This window comes from Oncorhynchus kisutch, linkage group LG1, assembly GCF_002021735.2.
Source record: "Oncorhynchus kisutch isolate 150728-3 linkage group LG1, Okis_V2, whole genome shotgun sequence".
NCBI classification, from domain to species: domain Eukaryota; kingdom Metazoa; phylum Chordata; class Actinopteri; order Salmoniformes; family Salmonidae; genus Oncorhynchus; species Oncorhynchus kisutch.
The window spans coordinates 1220490-1233598 of record NC_034174.2 but is presented as its reverse complement, the minus strand read 5'-3'; the positions used below and the strand labels follow the sequence as shown (position 1 = coordinate 1233598).

General features: G+C 43.3%; 1 protein-coding gene across 2 annotated transcripts in view; it reads left to right on the top strand.

Moving 5' to 3' along the window:
- LOC109881698 (synapsin-2) overlaps window positions 1-13109 on the top strand; it is a 194520-nt gene that overhangs the window by 130679 nt on the left and 50732 nt on the right. For both annotated transcript variants that reach the window (XM_031825523.1, XM_031825139.1), the window contains exon 7: window positions 12368-12510. In XM_031825523.1, coding sequence (XP_031681383.1) covers window positions 12368-12510 — 143 coding nt within the window. The remainder of the gene's footprint in view (window positions 1-12367; window positions 12511-13109) is intronic.

Below are 13109 nucleotides of genomic sequence, written 5' to 3'. Positions count from 1 at the left end.
CACCTCCACCCTACCTGACACCCTAGACCCACTCCAATTTGCTTACCGCCCAAATAGGTCCACAGACGATGCAATCTCAACCACACTGCACACTGCCCTAACCCATCTGGACAAGAGGAATACCTATGTGAGAATGCTGTTCATCGACTACAGCTCGGCATTCAACACCATAGTACCCTCCAAGCTCGTCATCAAGCTCGAGACCCTGGGTCTCGACCCCGCCCTGTGCAACTGGGTACTGGACTTCCTGACGGGTGTTAGAAATTGGATATGTAGACGGGCGAGTCGGTCAAGGATCGATTCAGACAAGGTGGTAAATTGTATGACAAGCTACAGTTTATTCAGAGTGAAGATATCTAGAACAGCGTAATTACGGCTCTCCCGCTGGTTCGTACGGAACTGCAGACGAAGAGGCCGATACAATCAGTACACCACTTATATATAGAACAGAAAGTAGGTTGATTCTGGAAGATCGGATCTTTGGATTGGTTCAGCTGGGGTGTAGTCTGTAGTCTTCCGCCATTGGCTCAGTTGTCTGTCCGTCATCGTAGAATCCTCTTCGGGCATACAATGTTCAGCTACAACGGAGATTATGTGTGTGCGCGCTGATTTTGGCAATTAGTGTAATGCGGGAGCTATCCTGTAGGGGACCCCACAGGCTCTACTTTGAGTTGTAGCCCTTTATTAACAATAGTTTGGTCACCTTCATAAGAAATAGCATTTCTCTACAAAACCCTCTCTTCACGTCTCACCAGAGACACAACCTAACTGGATCCAGACACAAAGAGAAACTTCTCCCAAGGGGACTATGAAATAAGGCACGGTATTAAACAGAAATAGATATATGTATTACCATCATGTTCTCCATTCAATCCCACTATGTACTAAGTTGGCTACCAGCCACCCAGGAACTTACAACCCTCATTTAACAGAGCGGAGAACAACAGCTCAAAATAAAAGTAAAATGCTTGTCTACATAAGCCAACTTTTTTCCCGCAGGAAAAAAGTTGTGATTCCCTCTCTTCACATCTCCAAAGAGATGTGACTTAAACTAGGCAAGTCAGGCGGAATGATCCACTTGCATAACACATACATACATCCCCATAAGGCAACAGCAGATATAATGTAAACCTAATAGTCACTCTCCTCCTCATCCTCGAATTCAAGTAGGTCTTTATCCAGCAGAGGAAACATCTGGGAGGGGGAGGAAGGGTCAATGGCTCTAGAGATAACCCTAGTGGTAAGGGAACGGATGCATGGAATGCAACAGCATCCACAGAGAACTAAAATGGCAGTGAACACCGAAATGGATACCAAAATGGAGGACACCAGGGTTTTATATTTACCAAACGCACTCATCCAGGAGTCCCACATCGAGGTATCCATCCCAGAATGAGATTTCATTTTACCATTAAGCGTCCGCAGACCTTCTAGGGCCATGGTCAAGCTACCATCGGAGGCTGTGTTATTAGGGATGAAAGTACAACACTGGTCACCAAACATAGAGCAAACTCCACCTTTCTCCGCCAGTAGCATATCCACTGCAATGCGATTCTGGAATGTCATAAGAGAAGTTGCAGCCAGGCTCTCATGCTCCATACCGTTATCATGCACCTGGCTCCTGTTATCTAACAAAAGACCGCTTGTTCTCACAACCCCACGCTCTGAATGTGCCCTCCCTTCTGTATTTTTTCCAGCATGAGAAAGTCCCCTGGCCCTGACACTTTTAACAATGTTTCAAGTCAGCTATGTTGCATAACACTTGCATACATCAACACAAGCCAACAGCAGATAATATTCAATCATATATATGGTAATGGCTATAATGTAAAACACAGGATCCAATAATCCCTCTTTTTCACACCCCCAAGGGTGTGAACAAAAATTCAGCAATGAATCATATAACAGTCACAGAGTTTAAAATACCTTCATGTCAAAAGAGAACAGCTCATTCAAAAACAGAACAAAAGAAAATGGTGTGAAATTTAAGTCCCCCTTTTGACACCCACAAGGGTGTCACTTAGCAAAAACAGGATAACACTTTATTGTTTATTGTCATGTAAGATACAGGATAAAACTTTGGTCATGGAAAACAGAGTAAAGCAAAGCAAAGCATTATTATAAACTATCTGGTCCTCTCAGCTACTATCCTGCACCAGTTGGGCTTCATGCCACCCAGGGACTCCAAAACATGGGTCATCCTCAGTCAGTCCCATCCTCCCCTGAAAGCATGCTTCAGTATCAGCATCTCCAACTGGAGCATCAAGCAAAGGCATCATCATGCCTGAAGCCTTCACCACATCTGTAACAGACTTCTTGAAACACGGTATGATGCAAGCAGCACACCACATCAAATAACAAAAATACAAAAATTGGGGTCAGAAATCCAGTAACCACCATTCTAGTGTACTTACCAAAACCAGGCTCCCACTCAAGAGAACAGGCCAGACTCCTCCACCCCCGTCATGGTCCTCATCTCAGCAGATAGTGCATCAAGTGCATCAAGTGCATCAAGCCCACTAAGGGCCTTAGATATACTACCATCTGGACTGGTGTTATTAGGAATATACGTGCAACATTGTTCACCGAACATCTTGCATACGCCCCCCTGACTGGCAAGAAGCATATCCAAAGCAAGTCTATTCTGTCTGGCAACCCTAGATGTGGCCTCAAACTGTTCAGACATACCAGTGAGTGCATCACGGGGGTAATTAACAAAACGCTGTTGATCATAGTAGATGTAATGAATCCATGCAGTCTGTCTTGCATCCACTATGGCTGGACCTATAATCCATCATTCCTGCCCAAGGCCTGAAGCTCATGAGGAACCCCCACCGGCACTCCCAACAGGTTAGTGTGTATGTCAACTACATCCTCTGTCCATGGAGCACTACTTCTATGTCTCCCATGGGATGGAATGTTTTCAGGTCCCCTGGATACAGAACCCAACAGCTGTTCAGCAGTAACATCAACAATGGTCAGTGGAATTATCAAACTGGTCAGAGCACACGTACCTTGCCAGTCTCCTCTAAGAATGGGTCTCAGCACTCTTTTGGGTCCACAGATCCACCACACATCAGCCAGACCACTAGTTTGGTTTAGGCCTGTAACTGGCCAAGTGGAATTAATGGTTATGTTACTACTGCAATCAGCTTCAGGCAATCTCCCATAATCAATGCCATTACCTGTACCCGTGATGCAACTGTAATTGCCCCCATATGCTCTAACACCCCAAGGGGCCCGATGAGGAGGTACTGTAGGAAACACAAGGCTCAAAGAGGAACAGAGAGTTGAATTGGCCTCAACCAGGTGAAAACCTCTCAGAATACACAACCACCCCTCTCCTTCTCCTATAGCAAATGGGTGTGTAGCCAGAACAGGTCTAGCATGACCAATGTTTCATGTAACTCATGCAGTCCTTTCTTTTCAGGGTCTTAACTGTATACCTCGTATAAGAAAGCCACAAATTGTCCCTACCAATAACACCAGTCTCAGTGCCTAATTGATCAATAGCTGAATAGTCTCTAACATTAATTACCTGAATGGGATTTTTTAACACAGTGGTGGCAGGTTCGGTCCAGGGGTGGTAGAGGAGTGTGTCTGGCCCTGGTTCATCTGGGACCTCTGGTTTTGGCAGCACCTTAATAGAAAACACACCCATCGTGTCTGTCCCGGTCCTTTGTAGTCCGAGGGTGTAAGTGCCTGCATCAGAGAGCTTAATAGTTTTGATGGTTAGTAGGATTTCATCACCTTTACAAAGTTCAACAGTACTCCCAGGTTTTCCCATATCATGGAAAACCTATCCATCTTTGTGGGATCCCCTATGCTATAAGGATACCCTCTCTTCCAATCCCAGAACTGTCCCAAGTCGGTTATCCTGTAATCCCCATACGGACACCCTCCCAATTTAATATAATTTCATTTATAATTTTCGTCCACTTGTTCTGTAGACATACATTCAGCACTCCACGGGTCAGAACCTGGAATCCGCTGGTACATCACCATCTATTTCCATCGATTTCTCCAGAGTCCTGGAAATAAGGCCTCATACACAGGGAATTAGACAACAACCCCATAAAACTAAACAGTCACACAGGTGAATGTAGCCCATAATACAGTGATCATAATATTTTCCCCATTTTCTGAACATACTATCAAACCCAATTAATCAGAGAAGTATCCACCCCAGTGTTTTCTGTCAACCCGTGAGCCAGGGTGGTCAAACCAGCTGAGGCTTCGGGCACTGATTCATCCGGAGCTGTGTTATTTGGGATGTCACCCACGATAAGACAGCTCAGACAAACAGCTTCCATGTGAAGCCCCACCCTTTCCCCGAGAACACATCACTTAGCAAGAGCCAGACACATCTTCACTTCTATGAACAAAAACAGGGGTGACAGGACAGGGAGGATTTTCTTCATTCGAGAGATGGCCCCCGGAATTCTGTTAATTCCAGTTCTCCTCTCGAACACTGTTTATTGTTCGATAGTGTCAGTGTGTCTTACCCTCCCACCGTGCGATATGAATCCGGGTAGCTCTTTCAGCTAGCTGTCACCAGGAGACCTTGGTATGGTCCCCCCAACAAGCCTCTGGGACTGGATTGAGTGACTTCACCTGCAGTTCACCTATAATGCATAAAATGCTGGACATACAGGCTTGGTTAACAAACAGTTTCTCATGTTTTATCTGATTCTATCTTTAACTTCTATGCCCATTTGTTAGCTACATTTTAAAAAATATTAGTTTCTTATCCAATAGGCCCCATCCTATCCTAGACCACAATTTACCTATCCCCCTTTTGATACCTGGCTTTGCCCAGGTAACAACCTTACCTACTCTAAATAATGACTTAGGTAAGATTAGTATATTATCCTTCTGTTCTGACATTATCATGTAGGAGCGCCCCTTTAATTTTCCACATGTCCAATTCTCCCTTTTGTCTCCACTCAGTGACTGTTATCTACACACTCTGTTATCTTTGCTCGTCCTGGCTCCCTTCTAAAACTTATCCTCTCTGCTCTCCAACCGTCAAGGTCTTTGCAGTGCGGGGGAGGGCTCATCTGTCTGCCTTCGTGTATCTCCAAATTGTCTCCCCAAAATACTTCTTAAATACCCAGCCATTAGACAGACACACACAACTGTGATAAATGTGCACTGTCCCTTTAACATAAAAACCTCAGCCTGCAATCCACTCTGCGGGCCTTTCATTGTTCTCCATAATGAAAACAGATTCTAATGTTAGTATACCTTGACCTCCTGTTTAATTTCAATGATGTTATCTGAACAATCAAACCAAAATCAATACCCGGGAAGTACTTGTGTAAATGAATTAAAATAACTAAATAAATCTACCTTATTTCTCAGCATTTGGTTAGAACACCACTCCCGTCTTACATCGACCACACCCTTCGCCCCGTACCTAGTGTACAGCTTATCTATTACTCAGTGGCTCAATTAATGTTTAACGTAAGTATGTTCAGATGTTGATTATGTAATTCTACAACATTAGTATAGTTCAAACCTCATAATATAAATCCGCAAAAAAGAATTTTGCGTTAATAGAGTTTAACACTTTTTCCAACAGTCATGCACCCCCCTCAATATTCTATGATATAACTCTCATCAGCAAGCCTGCGACTTTTTCAACATTCTCACCGGTTCCAGCTCCAACTGAAATACCTAATGTACCACACTCGCTTTGTCCCCGACCTCATTCATATCGATATTAGTCCCCGACTGAATATCAAGCGTGTTTCATGCACAGGATTTGATTCTCAAAAATCTTCATTTACGCCAGTAAGCAGACCAGTGGGAGACGCAATGGCCCCGCCTTCTGTTCATTCTCTGTTTGGTCCCTTGGTTCTTAAATACATGGCTTTTATTTCTTTCAACTTATTTGTCTCTGGCCTCCTGCTACGTCCCTCTCAACTCACATTCCATTGTTTTCAGCTGGGCCCCTGTTGGCGGCCCCCCTCCTAGATAATCTGCTTGTGCCCATCTTAACTTCAATCCCTCCCATACTTTCTTTATAGGCGTCCATCGTTCCTTTCCCCCTGATCTATATTCAATTTTTTGTTCTAGGAACTCATTAAACCTCAGCTTTGGAGTATTGGGGTTCGCCATTGTGAATTTGCTTTAAACGTAATTTAATTTAATTCAATCGGAATTTAATCGTAGTTTTAATCGAAATTATCTCCTTCTATCTGAATATAGTTAGCATATACTTCGCCCGACGTTGATTAATACCCACGATGTATTCGAAGAGACACTATTGCTCGTACTCTGCCTTATCTCAGAGCTTCTCCTTCGTATATTCAGGTTGAGAAAAAACGCATGGGTTTGTATAGCATTATGGAGTGCACAACCAAGGGATCTATTCGACTATTTAGTCTCAATATTTAAATATTATATTCAGACATTATTTCAATTATACATCAGTCATTTCATTCCTGATTATACATTTATACATGTACCTATTAACATAGGTACATACAATATAGAAGTTTCGGATTTATCCAATATCCCTTATTATAATTCTCTCTCTCTCCCTCTATCTAACCACCAACAATCTTAATGGAAACAATTACAACCACATTGCATTTTAACATAACATAAACAGTTACAAATAGACAAAACAAGACAAAACAACACGTTATATCTCTGACCCCTGAAAGCCGATCCTTATCAGTGAATTTATATCAGACTGTGCTGACCGGGTCACGGGTCCCAAAATTACAATTTGTCCCCTCGGCGCCAGATTTAATGAATAGTAATTAGCTATCCCCTACTGATCTCTATTCCTGATCCCTATCGAGCTGACCCCTATCAGAATTATTACACATGTCCGACCCCTATCGGTGAATCTCTATCAGACTGAGCCATACCGGGTCACAGGGCCCAAAATTACAATTTGTCCCCTCGGCACCAGATTTAATGAATAGTAATTAGCTATCCCCTACTGATCTCTATTCCCGACCCCTATCGGAACTATCCAAGACAAAACAGTGATCACTCATCATTGAAAGCTAGCAGACTGTGCTGACCGGGTCACGGGTCCCACAATTACAATTTGTCCCCTCGGCGCCAGATTTAATGAATAGTAATTAGCTATCCCCTTACTGATATCTCATCAATGATTTATATCACACCGGCCGTCGCCGGTTCGTTACTACATATGTTCACATACACTGTTATTTCGACTCGTCAGCAAATTATAAATTTACACAAGAATTCATACTTACTCGGAAAAACTGATAAAAATTTGGACAGACTATACGACAATATGCAAAGTTTGATTTAACAGGCTTTTGCTTACCTTATTTTTTATGGTGCACCTTGAAATCAGTTTTCAGAGTTGAGCAGAATTGTTGCCCTCCCCCGAAAGTCTTCACCCGTCTTTTTTATTTTTTTATTTGAACTGTCCTTTCACCAACTCGCCCCCCCCCACACCCAAATCAACTCACTTCGACTGGATCGTTAGTAAACTATCCTCTGCTACCATTTCTGTTAGAAATTGGATATGTAGACGGGCGAGTCGGTCAAGGATCGATTCAGACAAGGTGGTAAATTGTATGACAAGCTACAGTTTATTCAGAGTGAAGATATCTAGAACAGCGTAATTACGGCTCTCCCGCTGGTTCGTACGGAACTGCAGACGAAGAGGCCGATACAGTCAGTACAGCACTTATATATAGAACAGAAAGTAGGTTGATTCTGGAAGATCGGATCTTTGGATTGGTTCAGCTGGGGTGTAGTCTGTAGTCTTCCGCCATTGGCTCAGTTGTCTGTCCGTCATCGTAGAATCCTCTTCGGGCATACAATGTTCAGCTACAACGGAGATTATGTGTGTGCGCGCTGATTTTGGCAATTAGTGTAATGCGGGAGCTATCCTGTAGGGGACCCCACAGGCTCTACTTTGAGTTGTAGCCCTTTATTAACAATAGTTTGTCACCTTCATAAGAAATAGCATTTCTCTACACGGGCTGCCCCCAGGTGGTGAGGGTAGGCAACAACATCTCCACCTCGCTGATCCTCAACACTGGGGCCCCACAAGGGTGCGTTCTGAGCCCTCTCCTGTACTCCCTGTTCACCCACGACTGCGTGGCCACGCACGCCTCCAACTCAATCATCAAGTTTGCGGACGACACAACAGTGGTAGGCTTGATTACCAACAACGACGAGACGGCCTACAGGGAGGAGGTGAGGGCCCTCGGAGTGTGGCGTCAGGAAAATAACCTCACACTCAACGTCAACAAAACTAAGGAGATGATTGTGGACTTCAGGAAACAGCAGAGGGAACACCCCCCTATCCACATCGATGGAACAGTAGTGGAGAGGGTAGCAAGTTTTAAGTTCCTCGGCATACACATCACAGACAAACTGAATTGGTCCACTCACACAGACAGCATCGTGAAGAAGGCGCAGCAGCGCCTCTTCAACCTCAGGAGGCTGAAGAAATTTGGCTTGTCACCAAAAGCACTCACAAACTTCTACAGATGCACAATCGAGAGCATCCTGGCGGGCTGTATCACCGCCTGGTACGGCAACTGCTCCGCCCACAACCGTAAGGCTCTCCAGAGGGTAGTGAGGTCTGCGCAACGCATCACCGGGGGGCAAACTACCTGCCCTCCAGGACACCTACACCACCCGATGTTACAGGAAGGCCATAAAGATCATCAAGGACATCAACCACCCGAGCCACTGCCTGTTCACCCCGCTATCATCCAGAAGGCGAGGTCAGTACAGGTGCATCAAAGCTGGGACCGAGAGACTGAAAAACTGCTTCTATCTAAAGGCCATCAGACTGTTAAAAAGCCACCACTAACATTGAGTGGCTGCTGCCAACACACTGACACTGACTCAACTCCAGCCACTTTAATAATGGGAATTGATGGGAAATGATGTAAATATATCACTAGCCACTTTAAACAATGCTACCTTATATAATGTTACTTACCCTACATTATTCATCTCATATGCATACGTATATACTGTACTCTATATCATCGACTGCATCCTTATGTAATACATGTATCACTAGCCACTTTAACTATGCCACTTTGTTTACATACTCATCTCATATGTATATACTGCACTCGATACCATCTACTGTATCTTGCCTATGCTGCTCTGTACCATCACTCATTCATATATCCTTATGTACATATTCTTTATCCCCTTACACTGTGTATAAGACAGTAGTTTTGGAATTATTAGTTAGATTACTTGTTGGTTATTACTGCATTGTCGGAACTAGAAGCACAAGCATTTCGCTACACTCGCATTAACATCTGCTAACCATGTGTATGTGACAAATAAAATTTGATGTGATTTGATTTGATTAAACAGTTATTTTTCCCCTCATCAATCTACACACAATACCCCATAATGACAAAGCAAAAATAGTTTTTTTAGAAATTGACAAATTTATAAAAATTCAAAAATGAAATATCACATTTACATAAGTATTCAGACCCTTTACCCAGTACTTTGATGAAGATCATAGCCTCGAGTCTTCTTGGGTATAACGCTTCAAGCATGGCACACCTGTATTTGGGGAGTTTCTCCCATTCTTCTCTGCAGAACCTCTCAAGCTCTGTCAGGTTGGATAGGGAGCGTCACTGCACAGCTATTTTCAGGTCTCTCCAGAGATGTTCGATCGTGTTCAAGTCCGGTCTCTAGGGGACATTCAGAGACTTGTCCTAAAGCCACTCCTGTGTTGTCCTTGCTGTGTGCTTAGGATCGTTGTCCTGTTGAATGATGAACCTTCACAATGGTCTGAGGTCCTGAGCGCTCTGGAGCAGGTTCATCAAGGATCTCTCTGTACTTTGCTCCGTTCATCTTTCGCTCAATCCTGACCAGTCTCCCAGTCCCTACCGCTGAAAAACATCTCCACAGCATGATGCTGCCACCACCATGCTTCATCTTAGGGTTGGTGCCAGGTTTCCTCAGGACGTGACACTTGGCATTCAAGCCAAAGAGTTTAATCTTGGTTTCATCAGACCAGAGAATCTTGTTTTTTTGGCAAACTCCAAGCGGGCTGTCATGTGCCTTTTACTGAGGGGCTTCCGTATTGCCACTACCGTAAAGGCCTGATTGGTGGAGTACTGCAGAGATGGTTGTCCTTCTGGAAGTTTATATCAGCTCCACAGAATAACTCTGGAGCTCTGTCAGAGTAACCATCGGGTTCTTGGTCTCTTCCCTACCAAAGCCCTTCTCCCTTGATTGTTTAGTTTGGCCAGTTGGCCACTCTAGGAAGAGTCTTGGTGGTTCCAAACTTCTTCCATTTAAGAATGATGGAGGCCACTGTGTTCTTGGGGACCGTCAATGCTGCAGAAATGTTTTGGTACCCTTCCCCAGATCTGTGTCTCAGCACAATCCTGTCTCGGAGCTCTACGGACAATTCCTTCAACATCATGGCTTGATTTTTCCTCTGACATGCACTGTCAACTGTGGGACCTTATATAGACAGGTGAGTGCCTTTCCAAATCATGTCCAACCAATTGAGTTTACCACAGGTGGACTCCAATCAAGTTGAAGAAACATCAAGGATGATCAATGGAAACAAGATGCACCTTCGCTCAATTTCGAGTCTCATAGCAAAGGGTCTGAATGCTTATGTACATAAGCTAATTATTTATACATTTGTAAAAATCTCACAACCTGTTTCCGCTTTGTCGTTATGGGGTATTGTGTGTAGATTGATTAAATATATTTTAAAAAACAATCCTAGGCAATTTTAGAATAAGGCTGTAACATAACAAAATGTGAAAAAAGCCAAAGGGTCTGAATACTGTCAGAATGCACTGTTTACACAGAACATTAGGAACACCGGATCTTTCCATGACAGACTGATCAGGTGAAAACTATGATTACTTATTGACAAATCACTAATAGGAGAAACTATAATTGGAACCATACATGTTGCGTTCCATACATGTTGACATGTTCATCATCTAATTGATCTCTTTCTGTAATCTGCCATGTATTCAGCTGTAGCTGTAATCTACTGTGTATTCAGCTGTTACAAATCCCTTTTGCCCCGACAGTCTAGGGGAGATGGTAACGAGACCCGTAACACAACTCATTCAAATTATAGTGAAAAAGAAAGAGTGAGAACGAAATAATCACAGACAACTAAATTACCATCAAACTCAGGGTTTATTAGAAAACACACGGTAATGGGGGAGCAGGAAAAGGGGCTGAGCTGAACCCAAGGAAAGAAACAAGCATCCAAAAACACCCCTAAACTAGACTAGCCTATTTCAACAACTGCTAACTAACTAACCAAAAATACAGTGGGTGGTCCACCCAGGTCTAACTAGTGTATTTAACTAAGTTTACCTACGGGTAGTGTATGCCCATGGGCGACTTGTCTTGGTTCCTCCTTTTCCCACCAGCAAGCAAACACCATAACCAAAAACAATACTCACAGGTGAGGACAAAGTGATATGGAGGTGCTCAAACAAAAGAGAGCTCAATACCTAAAGAGAGCTAGAGACATAGTAGGAGAGACTGAAACAGCGCGATCAACAGACATATGGCATTTACAGAGAGATTGAGCTCTAGAGCAAACAACTGACAGGGTTTTTAAACCAAGGGAAAGGAACTGTGATTGGGTAGGAAACAGGAGGAGGTGTGTCTTCTGATTGATTATTGATTGGTGACTGATTGGGGAGTGATGATTTTCACCTGTGAGGGGAGAAGGAGAGAAAAGAACACAGGATACATACACACACACACACACACACACACACACACACAGGATACCTGTATCTGTAACATCAGCTATATCTGTAATCTACTGTGTATTCAGCTATATCTGTAATCTACGGTGTATTCAGTTATATCTGTAATCTACTGTGTATTCAGCTATATCTGTAATCTACTGTGTATTCAGTTATATCTGTAATCTACTGTGTATTCAGTTATATCTGTAATCTACCGTGTATTCAGCTATATCTGTAATCTACTGTGTATTCAGTTATATCTGTAATCTACTGTGTATTCAGTTATATCTGTAATCTACTGTGTATTCAGCTATATCTGTAATCTACTGTGTATTCAGTTATATCTGTAATCTACCGTGCATTCAGCTATATCTGTAATCTACTGTGTATTCAGTTATATCTGTAATCTACTGCGTATTCAGTTATATCTGTAATCTACTGTGTATTCAGCTATATCTGTAATCTACTGTGTATTCAGTTATATCTGTAATCTACTGTGTATTCAGCTATATCTGCAGCCTGTAATGATGATGTTGTGTTATGCTGTCTGGGTGGATAACCTGAGTGTGTGTTATTGTTAGGGTTAGTTGTGTGAGGGTTAGATGTAATGTGTTGTGTTATGCTGTCTGTGTATCCAGGTAAAGGTGGATAATCTGAGTGACTTCCAGGACATAGCCAGTGTGGTAGCCATCACTCAGACTTACACCACCACAGAACCCTTCATAGATGCCAAGTACAACATCAGGGTCCAGCGGATTGGCAGCGATTATAAGGCTTACATGTAAGTACCTTTCCTTGTATGTAGGTGTGTGTATGGCATTTTATTTGTCAAATGCGTCGTAAACAACAGGTGTAGACTAGAGGTCTACCGATTATGATTTTTCAAAGCAGATTTTTCAATGCTGATTAATCGGTTGACCTCTAGTGTAGGCTAACAGTGAAATGCTTACTTAAAGGCCCTTCCCAACAATGCAGAGAGAGAGTAAACAACAGGTGTAACAGTGAAATGCTTCCTGAGGGGCCCTTCCCAACAATGCGGAGAGAGTGTAAACAACAGGTGTAACAGTGAAATGCTTCCTGAGGGGCCCTTCCCAACAATGCGGAGAGAGAGTAAACAACAGGTGTAACAGTGAAATGCTTCCTGAGGGGCCCTTCCCAACAATGCGGAGAGAGAGTAAACAACAGGTGTAACAGTGAAATGCTTCCTGAGGGGCCCTTCCCAACAATGCGGAGAGATAGTAAACAACAGGTATAACAGTGAAATGCTTCCTGAGGGGCCCTTCCCAACAATGCGGAGAGAGAGTAAACAACAGGTGTAACAGTGAAATGCTTCCTGAGAGGCCCTTCCCAACAATGCGGAGAGAGAGTAAACAACAGGTG